The 19,357-nt window shown below is 39.6% G+C and overlaps 1 protein-coding gene across 2 annotated transcripts in view; it reads right to left on the bottom strand.

Annotated features, from left to right (window-relative positions):
• Window positions 1-356: 356 nt before the first annotated feature.
• The window catches only part of LOC131239921 (regulator of G-protein signaling 1), a 112,781-nt gene continuing 93,780 nt past the window's right edge, over window positions 357-19,357 (bottom strand). The window contains exons 7-11 of one of the 2 annotated variants that reach the window (XM_058237856.1): window positions 10,710-10,798; window positions 3,449-3,687; window positions 2,920-3,044; window positions 1,214-1,335; window positions 357-862 (exon numbers count right to left, since the gene is read on the bottom strand). In XM_058237856.1, the coding sequence (XP_058093839.1) occupies window positions 641-862; window positions 1,214-1,335; window positions 2,920-3,044; window positions 3,449-3,687; window positions 10,710-10,798 (797 nt within the window). In that variant the 3' untranslated portion in view covers window positions 357-640. Of the gene's footprint in view, window positions 877-1,213; window positions 1,336-2,919; window positions 3,045-3,448; window positions 3,688-10,709; window positions 10,799-19,357 lie in introns of both variants that reach the window. The other variant, XM_058237857.1, reaches the window with a different exon arrangement.

Here is a 19,357-nt window from a genome sequence, read left to right as displayed (position 1 = left end):
ACAAAATGGCACAACAGGCTGGCAAGGTTGGCAGTTAAGAGGACCGCTCGTATCAATAGTACTAGTGCAACTTTCTAGCTGTGGCGTCTCCTCCACCATACACAAGCAATGACACAATCCAATCTGTGGCACCTCCTTTTTGTGTTAATACAAAATGGTCTGTGGTTTAACTGGAACAAGCCAACAAGATGGTTAACTTAAACCGGAACAAGCCAACAAGATGGTTAACTTCATTCGATCCATGTGGTGTTTGAGTTATTATGCCCCATCCACAGTGGGCTTTGTGAGTTGGACTTTTGAAAAAATGGTGGTGAACTATAACCATAGACTTTTCCCAAACATTATTGGGGAATCAATTGTCTAAACCAAGTGATATTTTTACTATAAACATAAGCAAGATGATTTGATTATACATGTGATTATATGCCATCATTAACCCCCTCGGATGGCTGGTTCCTATCTGAAAAAGCACCAACAATGGGAGTGTGTGCACAATTCTTCTTCTTCTTCTTTTACTCTTTTTTTCTTGTCACATAATACACTTTCCTGTCCAGCTTGTAGGCCAAAATCAACTCCTAAAAAAAAAAAACCATGTGCCCAGCTGACCCTGTTGAGCCGAGGAAGATTATCTTTGTGGAGACTACAAATACCTGTCCACATCATGGATGTCGTATCTGCAATCTGAACACTTGTTTGGATTCTCTTGGTGAAAGGGATCATCAGCACCATGAACTGAACTCAGTCTAGGAGAGAAGTCCCACCCTGACAAATGCTCCATGAATTCACTCCCATCAGTTTGCATCTGGGATTCGTCTTTGAACTTCATGAAGAACATGGATGACCAATAATCCTTCGCCAAATTCTTCAGAAATAGGACTATAATTAGCAACAAAATCATTACAAGGAATTAAACAATTTTCCACCCTGGATGGGCCATGCCCCAAAAATCGCATTGATAGGACAAACCTAACCCTTCAATTTGCATTCTTCAGATAGACAGTTAAGAAGAGAAATACAGCGTTGACCCACAGTCAGCTGAAAAAAAAAAAAAAAAAAGCCCAAGACTGGTGGCTAGGATCTTCCAATCAGGGAAATTTTGGGGGCCATATGATGGGGCCAAACAGAGTCCTATGATCTGGATAACTGAACCATGGACTATATTTGTACCCTAGAGAATGCATATGTTTCATCAGAATATCCAAGGACAACATACCGTTTTCATCAACTGCATCAGCTCGCTAATTGCATGATCAAATAGAATGGGATGAGCAAGATCAAGAGTGCCTAGTATTTCCTGACGGGTTCTATGAGATATGTTAACCTCCATTTCTGCACCTGTAAAATTGCATGATTACAGACTCAATAATCAGGTTATAGTACTGAAGGGTGGATTGTTCAAAGTGGAACAACAAACAGATCAGAATGCACTGAGAAATGTGAGTGATTCATATTGCATATTACAACAGGCTCAGTGATTTTAATGCCGAAGAGGTAAGTTCGAATAAATGGGAAAAAAAAAAACACTGGGAAATGCCGGATGAAAATGGAAGTTCATACGGTTGGCACCTAATGATTTAGAATCCAATATCTACAATCTCTGATAGTTTATTATTTAAGTAACGGTAACAAACATCATTCCATATCAAATAGTCTAAACTAAATAATCTAATACACTTCAGATATCTATAACTTCTCAGTTCTAATAATTTATACCAAATCTAGAAAATATAACGAGGATACAATTTATTAGAATGTCGCTAAGATGACCTCTCTTGAACATGTACCATATGTCTAACTATACAATATAGTACATAGCTATGGAAATCATATATATAAAATTAAAGGAGAAACAATAAAGGAAAAACACTATTTTTGAGAACTAGCGGATAAAATATTAAAAACTACTGAAAGATGATATCTCCCTCATCCCCTGTGTTAGGCAACCCAAAAGACAGATTAAGACCCTCAAACAACTCAAAAGATTTAGCTATGAATTTGTCACGAAAAAAAAAAGAAGTAAAAAAGAAAAAAAGAAAAAGAATGAATGAATGAACCTACTAAGTTGACCTTATTTCTCAAAGTTTTGACAGTTTGTATGGTCACTCTAGGAAAGGTAGAAAGAAGTGTGGATTCTGCTTTATCACAATTTAAATGACCGAGGAACTCTAAATACTCCAATTTTATTTTATTTTTCATTCACACAGTTGCAACATATTTATTAGAGAGATTAAAAGATTTATATTCTCTAATATTTCATACAAAGGAACTTGCTAAGCCCACATGTGTGCAATAAAGCTCACATGCATGCCACACATATGCTAACATGGCATGATCATCCAAGATCCAATCTATCCATTGGAACAAAACCGCCAAATTGATGCCCTAGCCCAAGAATCAGGTCCATCCACTGGTCAGCGGGGCCAGAGTTTGCAAAACAAATGTACAGATGTAAAATAAATAAATAAATAAATAAATAAATAAATAAAACCTTTGCCGAAGCTTCCTAACCCATCCAATTGTTTCCAATATTGGCGCCCACATGCTGAATGGAGCAGATCTATTTTTGGGAAAGGATGTACAAGGTCAGACCAACCTGATGGATGGATTGGACCTCACAACTTTGTGACATGCTGGCACATGTGTGGTGTGTACATGAGCTTACTGCACATGGGCGTGCACTTAGCAAAACTCCATACATAAATGTTCCAACTCTGACAAGGCTATGATGATGACGACAATGACAACTTAATACAAAATGTGTCCCCCATAGAAATAAATTATCAAGAGTGCTGATGATACCAAAATTTTGATTTGTCATCAAATGTGTTTGACAATGAGTTGATTAAAGTGGGATGTAGAAAGTTTTAAAAAGTGATAGAACACAGTATCGTAGCAAATTCCATACTGAGAAAAACATACCACTGATTATATACTTTTCAATAATGTGACGTGCCATGTAGACCCTTCTCACAGAATCATCGACATGTATCTTACTCAGCTCATGGACTTCATCATAGAAATGTACACTCTCCCCAGCCAGACAACTGTAATTGAAGAAAATAACAACAGTAATACGTAATTCCTTCTGTTTCGAATCTGAGTTTTCTGAGCCTGCACACAGGCAGCTACACATGAAATCCAAGTGGTGCAATCAGGTGTAACGTCACCCTAAAATGGGATAGTCAACTTGTCAGTTCAGCTACATGCACAGATATAATGGATGTTTAGAAATATTTCCATTGTCTGGCATTCAATATATGCATGTAGCACACTTATGAGGAGCCTGATCTTATTTCTGGGTTGTTTATCTACACAGTGAGGCCCATCTAAAGCAAGTGTGCCAGATTTGCATGTTCGGACATGTGGTGTATGTGATTCTGGACAAAGCTCTCCAAGTATTCCATGGATGAAGCACATCGCTCAAAAAAAACTGAAAAGGAATACAAACCTGTCAGCAAAAGCCATGAATGAATGACGAAATCTTTTATTCAGAAGAAGCTTATCCAAAGGCTCATTTATGTCCATCTCCTTTGCCATTGTTCTTGGTAAGAGTAGTCCGCTATCTGGTATACCCAGAGCCCGACCCATTGTCTCAAACTCCTGGGCATCCCGTTTCCTCAAGCTCATTTGCGACAACAATGGTTGAGAGGTTGATATTGAAAAGAAAGAAAGTATAAGAATACTTGCCTGTGTGGAAAATAACAACAGCCTGAGACATGTCAGAAAATAGAAGCAGAAAACTCAGAAGAGGATCCAAAATTGCAACATGCGGTCAAGCGACAAAAGAACGGATCAGCATCAACAACATTTTTTTTATTTTTTTGAACAATGATAATTTTATTAAGGCCACAGCCAAAAAGAAAACAAAGGACTGAGTTCATTTCTGAAGAAACCGGGTGGACTTTAGAAAGCAATTGAAGCAGAACAGAAAGCTCAATGAACTCTTCATCATCCAAATGTCTCCTGCACGACGGAGCCCAAACAACTTGCTCCCCTAGAATCGAGAAACATTTGTCAACAAGTATTCCTCTGTCCAGCACTACACCCGCTAACCGTGGAAATATATCCGTTAGTTTTTGGTTCCCCACCCAAATATCCCCCCAAAACTTTATTCCCTTCCCATCTCCCAGATAGAACCCTACCTCTTCCCATACTTTTCTTTCCAAAGATGCCACCATTCTCCAAAGATAGGAGGCCCTATATAAAGAGGATGATCTAGTCCACCTGCCTCTTGAATCCACTCCATATTTCCTACCAATCACCTCCCTCCACAGTGTGCCCTCCACATTCCCAAATCTCCAAACCCATTTTACCTAAAAGGATTGAGTTTATTTTCTCCAGACTCCTAAGACTCACTCCCCCTTGATCCCACGGCTTGCATACTTCCTCCCACTTCATTAGATGAAATTTGTGTTTATCTTCCGCCCCATTCCCTAAAAAGTCTTTCCTCAGCTTCTCCAACTTATTGAGCACTGATTTTGGGCACTTGAATAATGACATGAAATACACTAGAAGGTTAGACATTGTCGCCTTTATAAGATTTAACTTACCGCCCAAGGATAAATATCTGTCTCCATAGAGAGTTTATTTTGAAATCTCTCCACCATTTTATCCCATAATTGTTTCAGCGGCCTACCAATGCATAATGGGAGGCCAAGATATGTTGTAGGAACGGATCCTTCTTTACATCCGAACAAACTGGCAAGAGATTTGACTTCCTCCTTAGAGATCCCCACCCCCAATAATTTGCTCTTGCTTATGTTCACCTTCAAACCTGAAACTGCTTCGAAGCTAATGATGATTGCTCGGAGAATGCTCACTTGAGAAGAGTCAGCTTCGCAAAAAAGTAATGTGTCATCTGCAAACTGAAGGTGCATGACCTTGAAATCGGAATTATCCACCCTGAATCCTTTTATTAAATTAACCTCTGCTCCTCTTTGAATCATTCTACCAAGAGCTTCCACAACCACAACAAACAAATAGCGAGATATTGGGTCCCCTTGCCTTAGACCTCTAGATGTTGAAAAGAAGCCATTCAGAGAGCCATTGACTAAAACTGAAAACTTAGCCAAAGAGACATTCTCGGATCCATGACCTCCATTTTTGTCCACAACCCATCATTCAAAGAACATAATCAAAAAAATCCCAATCAACATGATCGTAAGCTTTTTGGATGTCTAATTTGCAGACTACCCTGCTCAAACCTCGTCTATTATATGAATCGATGCATTTGTGTGCCACCAATGCTAAATCAACTATTTGTCTAACTTCCACAAATGCACCTTGCGAGAGAGATATAGCTTCCCCAATTACTGCCCTAAACCTTGACGCCAAGATCTTATCTAATGTTTTATATGGACCTCCTAAGAGACTTATTGGTCGAAAATCCCTTAATGATTCCGCTCCTTTTTTGGGGATTAATGCAATAAATGTGGCCCGAAGCTCAGGAGCAATTTTACTACTACTAAAGAATTCATTTACGAAGCCAATCACATTTGTCTTGACCATCTCCCAAAATTTCTGATAAAAGGCTATAGGAGAGCCGTTAGGTCCCGGTGCTTTGTCACTTCCCAACTCTTGAATTGCTTTTATAATCTCCACCTCTGAAATAGGATTTTCCAAAGACAACGCTGCTTCTAGTGATATGGAATGTCGAGATTGTCGAGCAATGGTCGCCTCCACCCATCTCTCGATAGAAGCTTCTTATAGAATTTAACAATAGCGCTGCAAACCTTTTCTTTGCCTTCAACTCTATTCTCGTCAACATCGACTGTCTTTATCCTATTGGTTCTTGCCCTTGCACTAGCCATTGTGTGGAAAAACTAGATGTTTTTGTCTCATTCTTTCAACCAAAGTGCCCTTGATCACCACCTCCATTTAATTTCTTCCTCTCTTAATCTGGTCACATACTTTGTTCTCAATAATTCCCGCCTTACTATATCCTCTTTCCCAAGGTCTTTGTCCTCTTCTTTTATCTCAACGGCCTAAATTTCCATGAGAATCCCGTCTATCTCCTCTTCTCAACCCTTCATAGCTCCTCTTTTTTCCAAGCATTGATTTTACCTTTCAGCAATTTCAACTTTTTGTATAAGACGTATCCTGCCTCTCCGTTGATGAAAAAGGATGACCACCATTCAATAACCTTTTCCGAGAATCCTTCTATCTCAAGCCATGCTAGCTCAAATATAAAAGGGTGTGGGCCCTAATCTTCTTTTTCCAATTCTAGGATAACAGGATAGTGATCGGATGTAGGTTTAGGCAGCCCCCTTTGGTGAATTAACGGAAATTTATCAATCCAATCTGTGGAGAGCAGATCAAAAAACAATCCAACTTAGATTTAGAAGGTTGAATCCGACCATTTGACCATGTATATTTGGCTTCCCCCATTGGCAAATCTATTAATTCATTCTTCGCTATCCATTCTGAGAAGTCCTTCATACTCCAATATATCCTGCCCCCACTTGATTTCATAAAGGAAAATCTCACCACATTGAAGTCTCCTTCCATGCACCACGGCCCACCCCATCTATGTTGACAATCATTGAATCATGCCCTAAATTCCTGCCTAAACCTTGGTCTAGTTGGCTCGTAGACTACTGTGAATACCCATTGAAACCCTAACGATCTATCCTTGAACAAAACTAACACCAAGTGTTTGCCTTTCCAACAATCTACCTTGTTCTAGTGAGCAAAATTCCAAATGACCAGTATGCCCCATGCTGAACCGATTGCATCAAGCTGCTCCCATTGTTTATGTTGCCCTTCTCCCCATACAAAATTAACTATATTCTGATAAATTATCTGCAGTTTAGTTTCTTGGAATGCAACCAACTGCACTTTGTACCTCTTACACATATCCTTGACTAGTGTCTGCTTTTGCGGGCACCCCAAACCCTGACATTCCAGGATAAAATCTTCAATAGAAACCAATTTCTCCCATATTCCCCTTTGTCTATACTCACTACTGGCCCTCTCAACTCATTGACCTCCTCAATTTGTTGATGAAGATCAACCAACTCTCTGTTAGTGACTAGGTCTTCTCCCTAAGAAAGTTGGGGATTTGTCTGCCTGTTCCTCCACAAAAACAACGCAATGTAATCTTCCGACCATCTCCAAACGTGACCCCCACTATCCGTGCAATCTCAGTTGTGACAACTTTTATTCGTTTCATGCCCTGGGCCATGAAGACCTTGTCTTGGCATTTTCTGGCTGAGACCGTTGCAAAATCATCAACTATAGGTACTGACGGGACATTGAGTACTGTTGCTAAGGCCATTTGATTGTCCACTACTAAGGTCATGGAATCCCTTTTTCTAGTTCTTTGTTACCTACATTCATCACATGTAGTGAGATTTCTGATGCTGCTTGATCTACCCTTCCATTTCGTAAGCCTCTGAAATTTGATCCTGCGAGGCGGATCGGTCGATCGATACTTCTGGAGAACCCTCCTGATGCTGACAAGGGATGTTCAGGAACATCGCTTCTGGTAAGCAAAGCTGATATTTTAATTTTATTTTTTTTTAAACATGCACCCGCCACACCGTAGTGGGATTTCACCACCTATGGGTTTCGAACCCAAGACCTCGTGTTGAAACTCCTCAGAGTCTACCACTCGAGCAAGGACTGGAACCCATAAGCAAGCAAAGCAAAGTTGATCTTGTTGTGTTACTTCCTCTTCCCCTTCATCGTATCCCAGTTCATCGCACTCCTCTTGAAACACCACCAAAAGCCCTTTTTAGATGCATCCCACCGACTTGCTTCGAAGCCTGCAAAATTCGAACCTTTTCCATGTTTCCCTTCAATGCCCTGCATAAAAAGGGTCGGGAACCTTGCTTTTATCGATATCCTGAAGGGCGTCTTGGTCGCACATGCCGCCTAATAAGTTGTTTTGACCGCATGCTTCTAAAGGGTTAGAAATCTCACGTGTAACTGAAGGACTTATCGACTCACGTGTGATTTGCTCCACTCGTGTAATTGAAGGGTTAGAAGCCTCACATGTACTGAAGGGACATATGTAATTGTCAGACTAAGCTCCTCACATGTGGCTCACTCCACACAATTGTCGAGAGCGTGGATAGTACGCGAACCGTCTCCTCGAACTTGGTCTCTCACTGACTCCTACAACAAGTGCTCACCACGTGTCAGTGGGCCTTCCTCTCTTGGACGGGTCTCCACGTGTTACACCATCCTTTAGCACCTCAAGCAATGCGACCCCTTGGCCAGTTGGATGCAGACACGTTCTTCCCATCGCTTCCAGTGGTCTGCTAGAGTTTGCAATTCGTGCTCCATTGTTCCTATCTTGCCCCTTCTGAAGCTTTTTTTTTGGGGGGGGCCTGTTACATGTCATATTCCCTAAACCCACAGAGATGCCTGTAGTTATACCTCAAGCTCTACAATGAGATCAATTATCTTTGGATGTTCACACCTAACCAAATAAAAATGTATTTATGCTTTTTACTATGCAGAGAAAACACATACTTTTAGGTTGGTTAAATAACGGAAATTTAGGATGTGATTAAAAAAATTGAGACTGTCAGAGTCAGCTATTACCATTTTGTTTTCATTGCCATTTCATTGGTTTCGTTAGCATCTTGATGGTGTATAAACAGAAGACATGAAGGTTTTCCTTTTGCTTTTGGTCCTTCGATGCATATGACGTGAATGTAATCTAATTATGGATTGTTGGATTATAGTAACAAGTGGTTCCTATCTATGAACTCTCTAAAGATTGCGTTAGCAATATTAATACCTACCTACCATATCTAGTGGCTGCTTTTATGTGACTTCTTCTTTTGCTTCAACTTGTGGTTCGGGTCTATATGTTTTGGACTTACAGATTACTCATAATTTTAGAAGAAAGGACCGTGTCATGTCACATGCTTCTGACACTAAAAGCTAGAGGACCTTGGCCTTGTGGTTTTTCATAATTCACCCAAACATAGTGAACCCATGTATTTTATTTTATTAATTTTAATTAATTTTTTTTTTTTTAATTAAACTGAATATCTACAATTCAATTTGCTTCTGCTTCCAAATGCACTCTAAACATTAATCATAATTCCAACAATTTACACATGAAGACTCATGAATTATGCATGGTAAGATATGGAACACCCAAAAACTAACAAATTATTTCGTTCCAATTGGTTAAACAAACACTTTTTCATTTGTGGAGGAATTATCTAATGCTATCTTTCAGACGGTAAAGGACGACTTAATGAAGGGACAAGATTTCACAAATTTGGGCCGGAGGGTCCCTGATTTGGCCAAAAGGGCTAATTGAGCGTATAATATGAGCTTTACGCCTGTGCCAATAACCAATGTTCATTCGCCCCCAAACAACTTCATAAAATTCAAACATTTTAGAGGTCAAATTAAGCGTTCAAGTTAAAACTTACTATTGGGACTCCCTACTCATGGCTCGATGTAGACTTTGTGAGTTTCTACACGGAAGTCATGGGTTCGAGTGCCCATGTGGTGTGTGGGTGTGAGTGTGTAAAAAAAAGTTAAAACTTACTATTTTTAGTAAGTTTCTTTAAAAAAATATTTAGGGTTTTAAGAGCCTGTTTGTGGTCTAGAATCATTATTTTGGTCATTCAAGAGTTGCTTACGAGTTTGGATAGGCTTAAGCATATTTTTTACTAATCTTAGTAACTTTTACCATACTAGGAAAGTTTCCTATTTCTAGTCAGATTAGGAGTCTAGGGTTTGCTTATATATAAGGCCATAAGGTAAGTTATATCACCTTTCATCACTAATATCCCTTTTATTTCTCGTTTAAGAGATTTCTCTCACCTTGTGAATTTGCAATTCTTGAGAAGACAAAGGTGATCTCCTCTTTATTCAGGCACCTGCTATGTTAGTGTCCTGCAGCACCCAATCCGTACGAATGGGGCACTTCATGGATTGGAGATGGCCCGAAAACACCTAGGAATAAAAATTCTCCACCTTATTCAATTGGATCTGGACCATTGCTACGATGTTTTCTTCATTAGCAGGTTCCCAGGCCACCTATCAAGCTTCCAATCAAGAAAATTTTGGGGTTTCACCATCCACAGAGTGACATATTAGATTGTCTTTGCGGCTTTTCCTTTTTCAGGTTGGGGGAAGGTTTTAGTCCCTTGTAGTTGTACCTAGTCTTTCTTCTTAATAAAAATAGAGGTGGTGTGCACCCACCCTTCATAAAAAATAAAATAAAATAAAATAAAAGGGCGATACATCAGGTCAATAGTCTGAGCCGTTGAAGCATGGACCCCACTCACATGGACCCAAGATATCGCAAGGCATTACATGTCATGTGGCATAGGATTACATAATTTCATTTGTTAGAGTTCATAAAAGGTCCCATTTGTTTCCATGTTTTTTCCAGAATTCACAATTTTTGAAACAGACATGAGACACTTGAGGATGAATAAATCCAATCAGACATAACATGAGCATCATCATTGGGCCCAAACTAGAGCTGGTAAACGGTACATGATTTGTGAAATTAAAGAGTCAAATTAACTGACTAAACTATAAACTTCTGATTTGCATCTGAAACCATTCTTTAGGAATTTACTAAGAACCATGAGATTGTCATGCATAGGTAGACAGCAAATTGTAGTACCCATGCAACAAATATTGCCCTCCATAGCTAAATGATGACAGATATGAACAGATTATTGCTACCTATAAGTGGAATATCAGGATGACCAACAGTAACATACCGTCACTAACAAAAAAAATCTTGAGATAACTTGAACTGTCGGAGTGTCTTCATGGACTTCATTCAAAATGTATGCAGCAATCCAAATTCCTGCACAAAAGGAACATCAGACCTCACAATGTAAGCTTGGCAGCAGGAGAACTGAATGATATTCTTGTAACTTACAAAGATGCAAAACAAACACCGACAAGGCGGCATTGCTTCATTCAGATGGTCAAACAACAGAGAAAGGGATAAAATCATGGCAATGGATGTCCTCTTCTTTTTTTTCTTTTTTTTCTTTTTTTTTTTTTTCTTTTTTTTTTTGAATGGTAAAAAATTGTTTTTGGAAGGTAAAGGCATGGATGTGCAGCATCAGGGATTTGTCAATATGCAAGTGTAGTGGCATCATCAAAATGAGTATCATACACTCATCATGTGCGATGAAAATTCTACCCTTCAACTCACATCAAACCTGATTGTTCTGTGTAAGAAAATTGAAAAAATAAAAAATAAAAAATAAAAAAAAAATAAAAAAAAAATAAAAAAAAAATTGTAGAATTTTCTCCAGCCATCTAGTCCTCTGCACCACTATATTTAGTGTGGAGCACCATACCATTTCCACATTTGGTTGTTTATGTAACAGAAAATTGTAACCTGGGATAGCTATCAATTTCAAATCGCATAGGATGCTTGTGTCTGACACAACATGAAATGGGATCTGCACTGGTGAGGCTTGGCCTTACCCAAATATTCTAGATAAAATGTTGAGACTAAAACTATATATAAAAAAAAGGCCCAAATATTAAGATTTAATTTCATAACCATCCCCATGCTTGACACCTAGATTATGCGTGCATGCATGCATGTAGGTATGATAGGTTGTCATTGTAACTTTTAGCACAAGCACCAGACCAAATTGCTGTGGTATCTCAGCATGGCCCACTTGAAGAAATATTGAAAATAAGTAATCTCGTATGCACACAACAGCAACCATCAGAATGACAGATCAAGTTAACAGCATCAACCAATGGTTGCGAGCATAAATATGGATCTTTATGGTGATGTGATTGAGGCATTCTATATGAAAATGTCGGGGTTTAACTTTTTTTCCCTAGATCTTATGATTATTTTTTTCTTTATTTGGAAACATCGCCATCAATATCTCCATCCTCCAGAATTACAAAACCAAGGTCATGAAACACGTTGCTTTGTAGAATTCCCTGACTAACGATTTTAACTAAGGGTTCAGATTTGTAACTACTAAAGTTGCATTCCAAACAATCAGCCTTATGCTAATTTTTAAGCCTCTGAATTCCATAGACTTCCTCCAAATCTAAACTTTATCATTAAACCTCACTCCATCTCGTGGACCAACACCACATCGCTCTCAACAAAATACACTGCAGAACTTCTTCCTAGTACTAGCGATTAATTCATTGATAGTAATGCAGAAGATGTGTAGCTTAATGCCGACCAATGATGAAACCCACTGAAAACAAAAAGAGAGAACAAATATGCAGTAAGGGAAGATGAGATTGGCACTGTGTTTTAAATAGCAAATAGCATGTAGCGTAGTGTTCACCCTTCTGAAAGCGTGAGGCGTAAGTTACATAGCACGTGGTGTAAGCTACATAGTATTTCATGATTTCTACACCAAATTAGACTGATAAATAATGAAATTTAACAAAATTTCATGATATTTTTGTGCAACCAAATGCAACCTAAAGTAATAAAAATGGGCAATGATTAAGTTTAAAGGTAAAGAAAGAGCACTGAAACCAATTCAATACTGTTAATTATATTATTTTATTAAAAGCATTAAAAAGATTAACTAATTTTTATTGATAATAGAAAATTGTAACAGATCATTGAAATATTAATTGATTTTAATATTGTAGTGAAAAATAACTTGTAATGTAGGCACAAGCTACACTTGACTCAAGCTATTTTCATGAGCTAGGTAGCATTAAGGCTATGCTACACTATGTAGCGTAAGCTACACGCTACATAGAGTAGCTATTTAAAACATTGAATGGACCTATACAAGGAAAAAAATTCTAATGAGATGAGAAATAGTGCAAGACCTTTTCCTTTACGCAAAGAAATGGGAGGATCTGATGGGAGAGGAAGACGGACCCTAGGACTTAGAGAAGTCGAGGGTGATAGGTGGTGATCAGTGACTACTTTACTAGATGTCAAATCCCTCCATGTGTAAAACATCAACTCCTTTTCAACTGTATGAAGGTTCAACAATTATGGGAAGAGGAAAACAATAATCCGAAGTACCATTTGAAGACATCTTGTCAAGGGAATAGAAGTACGATATTTTTTTTTTGAAGGTAACGTCTTTGGAAACATACAATTTCCTCATGACACGACAATAACACATATGGACATACCCTTTTTTAGAATGCGCATATCCAAGGAAAATGAATTTTATAGATTGGGGACCTAACTTGTACCAAAGTCCCAGCACATGCAAAAAATAGTAAGCGAAATTTTAAGACTTCTAGGAGGTACTGGCCATTAAGAATTGTAGTTGGTATCCTATTAATCATATAGGCAGCAGTTAAAACTGCTTCATCCAAATACAATTTAGAAAACTTCACACAATCACACCTACCATAATGGAATTAATAACCTCCAAAAGATGACAATTCTCTCTCAGCCACCCCATTTTAGTAAGGTGTATAAGAGCAGGTTAGTTGACTTCCTATCCCGTTTTCTACAAAGTACCTTTGAAACTCTTGTCCTCTCTTTTTTTTTTTCTTTTTTTATTATTATTATTATTTTTTTATATATAGTGTCAAAGAATGCAAATTTAATTGCATATTGCCTCAATGCAGCCCTAAATGGCGTGGCATCTTCAAATCTAAATCTAATAGACAGAGTTAGAGAATCCATTTCTAATCGTGGATCAAATTAGCTTGACCCACCATCTTCAACACTACTATAATCTGTACTACCTGGCTTCCATGCCTATATTTTCAAATAGATGTTCCTCACAATCTTTCCCAACACCACATCCTGTCCCAACACACCATACATACCTCCCACATGTTCCTCATCTCTGTAAAATGGATCATCCATGCCCTCAGATTCACTCACTTCATTGGTTAAACTGACATAATGTCAATCTCATCCTCCTTCCCCTTCTCTACATTTCCTGCACAAATCTCAAACATATATAACAACAAAGCCAAATCTTGTAGTTCAAGATGATCTTATCCCGTGGCAACTTAGTATGCCTCTCCTCATCACCCAACAATTCTATGTATGAACATTTATCCTACTCAGTAGGAAAATACCGAACCAAACCACCAACATATTTTTTCCCATTCATTCTGTAACTTACACGATTGCCTGCGACCCCCGACCATAGGAACTTCCTATGATAGGAAGCTAGGTGGGGCCCACCATGTTGTTTGTGAGAAATCAACCCCGCTCATCCGTTTTGCCAGCTCATGCTAGGACGTAATCCCAAAAACGAGGCATATCCAAACTACTTTTTTTTTGAAAGGTGATGAACATTTTATTAGAAAACTTGCAAAAGCGAGGAAAGAATACAAAGAAGCAAACGAAAACAACAGCTCCCACTGAAGGACAGCCTAGGCTGGCTTAACAACCGTAGCCCAATTCCCCAAAAGACCTTCAATCCTCGAGATCACTTTCGCAGCCTCAAAGCTGCAGTTTTCAAAATAGCACTGGTTCCTAGCCCCCCAAATGGACCATACGACTACCATAAGGGTCAGCCTCCACTTGGATTTCCCCACTTTACCACTTCCGCCACCATGCCATGCCCAGAACAGCTTCTCGACGCAATTTGGCATCACCAAATCCATGTTAAAGACGGCGAGAAAATGACTCCACACCTTAGTCACAAAGGAGCAATGGATGAAAAGGTGGTTGATAGACTCCCCGTTGTTTCGATCAAAAACGTATTTTGGAGATTGAAATATCTCTATTCAATAATAACGAAAGAAATTCAATCAAAGAATACTTGTCATCATTTTATTTCATTAATCTGAATTCTTATTACATTCCTCACATTGCCCTTGATTCTAAAACAAAGCACATTTAATTAATGTAATTCAAAGTAATTCGATAATGATCTCAGCAACATCTCGACTTGTAGAGTATCCGTCGCAATGACAGAAAAGTTGTGTGGGTCAAACCCTTGCTTCACGCCAGTATGCATGAGATGCACATAGGATTTATAATCCATGATGAATTTGTGAAAGTTGCATAGTGCGTGGGTCATTTGGAACCTCAGTTGCAGCAATATCCCAATTTACCAAACATGCTTAGCAGTAGGAGGTTCATTGCAGAGCCATTATCTAGCATTACACGCTTGACTTGTTTCTCATGGATGTATCAAGCGATCATAAGCGATCTGTTGTTTCCTTCTAGCCTAACATCTAGTTGTCGTCAGAAAACGTAATAACAGACATACAATTGGTTGCCTCCATCTCTTTGGATATGACATTCCACTCTGTATCGTCATTCTTTTCTGTTTTTGCACTTCCCATTTCGGTGAGCAATGCTTCTCTCGCCCCACCATCTGATAGTGCTTGAATCAACGTTTGGCAGAAGTCCCTGGACAAACGCAACGCGTCATGTCATGTATACTTAGTCGAGCATCTGATAGTGCCTGAAGTGCCTAAATCAACGTTTGGCAAAAGTCCTTGGACAAACGCAACGCGTCATGTCATGTATACTCATCCTAAACAAGTACGACGTTGCGATCACTACTTGATGCACTTGTCTTGCATGCGCTTCACTGAAGCAATGGTCAACAAGCGGTACTTTACAAGATTTTAATTCCACAATTGTTGTTTTTTTTCATCAAACTGAAGAGTGTGTGAGGTTCATGTCCTTCATCCATGTGTGACTAAACCCTATGCTCCTTGTGCATAATTCGGCCATATGGATCTCGGGACATTCGAGCAGTTTATACAAACCGCTGATAACATTTCTCCACTTTAGTACATACCGATAAGGGCACTCTTCTGCGTTGGCTCCCCATCTGATCAATTCTGCTAAGGTCAAGACTCTTCTGGGCATAAAGGACCAGAGCATGAACAAATCGCAAGCATGTTTCTAACTAGTAACCCCTTCCAATGCTCCTGATTCGAACCACAATTTTGCCAGACCCATCAGGGATTTGCCGAATATTTTTAGCAAATGATTATGACTGCAATTTTGTCGGTTGCTTAGCCTTATGTACTATATCAAATGCTTTATAGGAGACTCTATTCTAGAGAACAAGATATTCTTAGTCTTAGGCATCTTTTTAGCCCTACGGCACCTTAACAGGTGGTGGGCTTGGACCCCTAAAACTACTTCTATTATGTTCTGTTGATGATCATCAAAGTTCGTGGCTATAGTCATGTTGTTTGCTACGAACCTACTGGGCGGAGTCTTTATTATTCTTTCTTTTCCTTTCTCCTCTCTGTGAGAAGTCCATGAACTTCCATTCGGCTTAATTCCCTTGTCTTCGGCCTCTTCATCATGTACTACCTAAAAAGCATGCACGCGATGCATGTTCCACATGTATACCATGTTGGTTATGGCTTTTTTGTTCCACTCCTTGTATTTTTCTATTACCATTTCACCCCGGTTCATCATATTTTGGAGTATATTTTTAATAGTGTAATAGTTTTTAGTTGGATGACCAAGCATACGATGGTAATGACAATAATTCTTTTCTTTTATTTTTCTCACCTCTTCTGGGCATTTCAACTAGGGCTATTCGATCGTCCTTGTAGCCAATAGCTGATTCATCATGGGGAGTACATCTTCCTTTTCAAACATGTACCCCTCGTGATCGACATACCGTCTGGGCCACTTATTGGTCGTCCTTCCTGTATAATGGCTTTTGCCCTCTCTTCTGCCATCTTTCTATCTACTTTGGGGATCCTGTTTCTTTCTCTATCGGTGATATTTGCTGACATCTTACTCGGGCCCCAGCGTGCGTCTCTGTCTAAAAGGCAGGCATTTTCCTAGTCATATTTGAAGGGCATGGGCTTTAGTGGCAAGGTCACGGAAAGTCCGTATGTCAACACTTGTCAAGCCGAATGCAACCCCTAGTTCCATGGAATTCAACACATCTTTACTTGTTCTGAATCTCCTGGGAGTTGTCGGAATGACGCTCCTAAGGTCTTCCATCAATCGATGAACTTTTTGATCGGCTCACCTTCCCGTTGTTGGACGGAAGCCAATTCAATCAGGCTAACATCTCTATCGGACGAGAAAAAGTTTGTCACGAAGGCATCTTGCATCTGATCCCACGTACGTATGGATTCCGGTGCCACAATTGAATACCATTTCAACAACTTTCCTGTCAAGGACGACCCAAACAGCTGCAAACAGTACTGTGGAACCGTAAAGATATTCCCCATGATAGTAATGAAGTGCATCAGGTGTTCCTCCGACAATCCGTCTCCATTAAACTTTTGAAAATCTGGATATTTAAAGTTTGCAGGAAAAGGTATGTCTTCAATTTCACAGGGGTAGGGGGTTTGGAACCAGAATCTTCCTATATGCTCTGTCTCTTTCCATACGAACCGCTTTAGCCACTACATGTCAGATGTCATCTTGGGTCATAGGGCGAGCAATGAGAATTGATCCATGCAACCCTGCCCTCTGTGGTTGCGACCCTTCTACTTGTTGTTCATTGTCATTCGCAACAGCCATCATCGAAGGGACAGTAACCTAAGCCACATTGTGGCTTAATATCGCCAACGCCTCTTTAAGGTTTCTACGCTCTTCCATTAATATTGTCTGTGTGCATGCCATCTTAGGTAAATGTTCGTCCGTGGACAAAGGTTGGGTTTGACTAGTTCCTGCCATGAAAACTGCCGCCTTTCCACTTCTTGACTGCCCTGATGCCGAAGGGAGGAGAATAGGTTGTCAAAGGGAATCTTAGAGAAAATGATTCGCTACTCGACTCGATACTATCCTTCTGTGGTCCTAAGGATTTATCGATCCTGAACGGGATGTGCTTGGTGCCGACGCTTGTGGCAAAGTTGTCGCAATAAACCTGGGGGAAGACAGCTTATTTGTCAGGATAGCTTTCCCTTTCTCTTTTTGGGTCTGTGGCGAAGCTACGACCGGTAGGGCGGGAAGTCGTGTGGGGCAAAGAGAGTTATTTCAGCCTCTCCAGGATGGAGCGGGGTCAGGGCTAATGTGGGATTGCATTTCGCAATGTTGTGTGTAATTGGCACTCTTACTCTCTGGAACGGAATCGGGCCTCTTGCCAGAGGGGATCGAGTCTCCAATCTCTTAGACGTCACTACTGTCCATTCCTCATCGTCCTTTTGCGTTGTCAGTGAGGCGGAGATCACCCCAAACATTACCTGTTGTCGTCTATTTCCGGTCATAACCGACTTGGCTTTCCCCGATACCCTTTTAGGTGGCGATTGAACACTGCCAACATAATCCACAACGAACCCATTGGGCGTGAAATAGACGATTACGTTGACCGGAAGAGAAGCCATCATGATTATGTAAGAACGAAGTATCTGAATTCCAAAAGAGATTATTAGTTATTTGGATCGAATCGAACTACACTTTGTTTTAAAGATGAATGGGAGAATGCTCTTGTCGAGAGTCGCCATTTTGGCACTATTATAACGTTCTTTGATGACAATTATCCTTTTATTATTCTATCGTTAGTATTAAACATAAATATTCCAACTAGAGATTTTGGGTTCAATTCCCATCAAAGTCGCCATTTTGTTTCGATTAGAAACGTATTTCGAAGATTGGAATATATATATATATATATATATTCTATAACAACGAAAGAAATTCAATCAAAGAATACCCGTTATCATTTTATTTCATTAATCTAAATTCTTATTACATTCCTTACATTGCCATTGATTCTTTTTAAAAAAAGTACATTTAATTAATGTAATTAAAAGTAATTCGACAATGATTTCGGCAACATCTCGGCTTGTAGAGTATCCGTCGGAATGATAGAAAAGTTGTGCGGGTTTAAAACTCTTACTTCACGCTAGTATGCATGAGATGCGCATAAGATTTATAAACCATGACAAATCTGCGAAAGCTACATAGCGCGTAGGGCTTTTGGGACCTCAATTGTGCAGTTGCGCAAGTAGATCCTGTTGCGCGGTCACGCAACAAGCTTCCTACATCTTCTTTCTCCCTTTCACCCGTTCTTCAATCCATAGGATACTTGAATTCTGAACCCCTTGATTCTGAAAGCTTCCAAATATTTCTCTCTGATCTCTCTGATCTTCAAATAAAAGGGAGAGGGGGTATTTGTAGGCCTTCACACGTGTGAGCTATCAAATCCGCACAAGATGTCGTTGAGTGGCCTCACAACGTATCTTTGTTACGCGGTCGTGCAATCATCTTCTTCTCTGCGAGTTGGTCAGGTTTGTGCTATGCCAACATCTCTCTCATTGTCTGTCTTAAGTTGTGCGCCTACGCAATTCATCTCTATTTTGCGGCAATGCAACACAGTAATCTTGCACAGGTCTTGATTTTTGTGCTCCAACACCTGTCCTCCATACACATGAGACAAATGTTAGGGAGGATAATGGCCCTCCTCTGAAAGTTTTCTATCGTGAGGATTCTTTTCCTTGCCACCATCCACGCAAAGGTTGAAACATGCGAGGGAGCCTCGTAGGACCACTA

This window comes from Magnolia sinica, chromosome 3 (assembly GCF_029962835.1).
Source record: "Magnolia sinica isolate HGM2019 chromosome 3, MsV1, whole genome shotgun sequence".
Classification (NCBI taxonomy): domain Eukaryota; kingdom Viridiplantae; phylum Streptophyta; class Magnoliopsida; order Magnoliales; family Magnoliaceae; genus Magnolia; species Magnolia sinica.
Note: the sequence above shows the minus strand (reverse complement) of the source record. Positions and strands in the feature narration are given on the sequence as shown.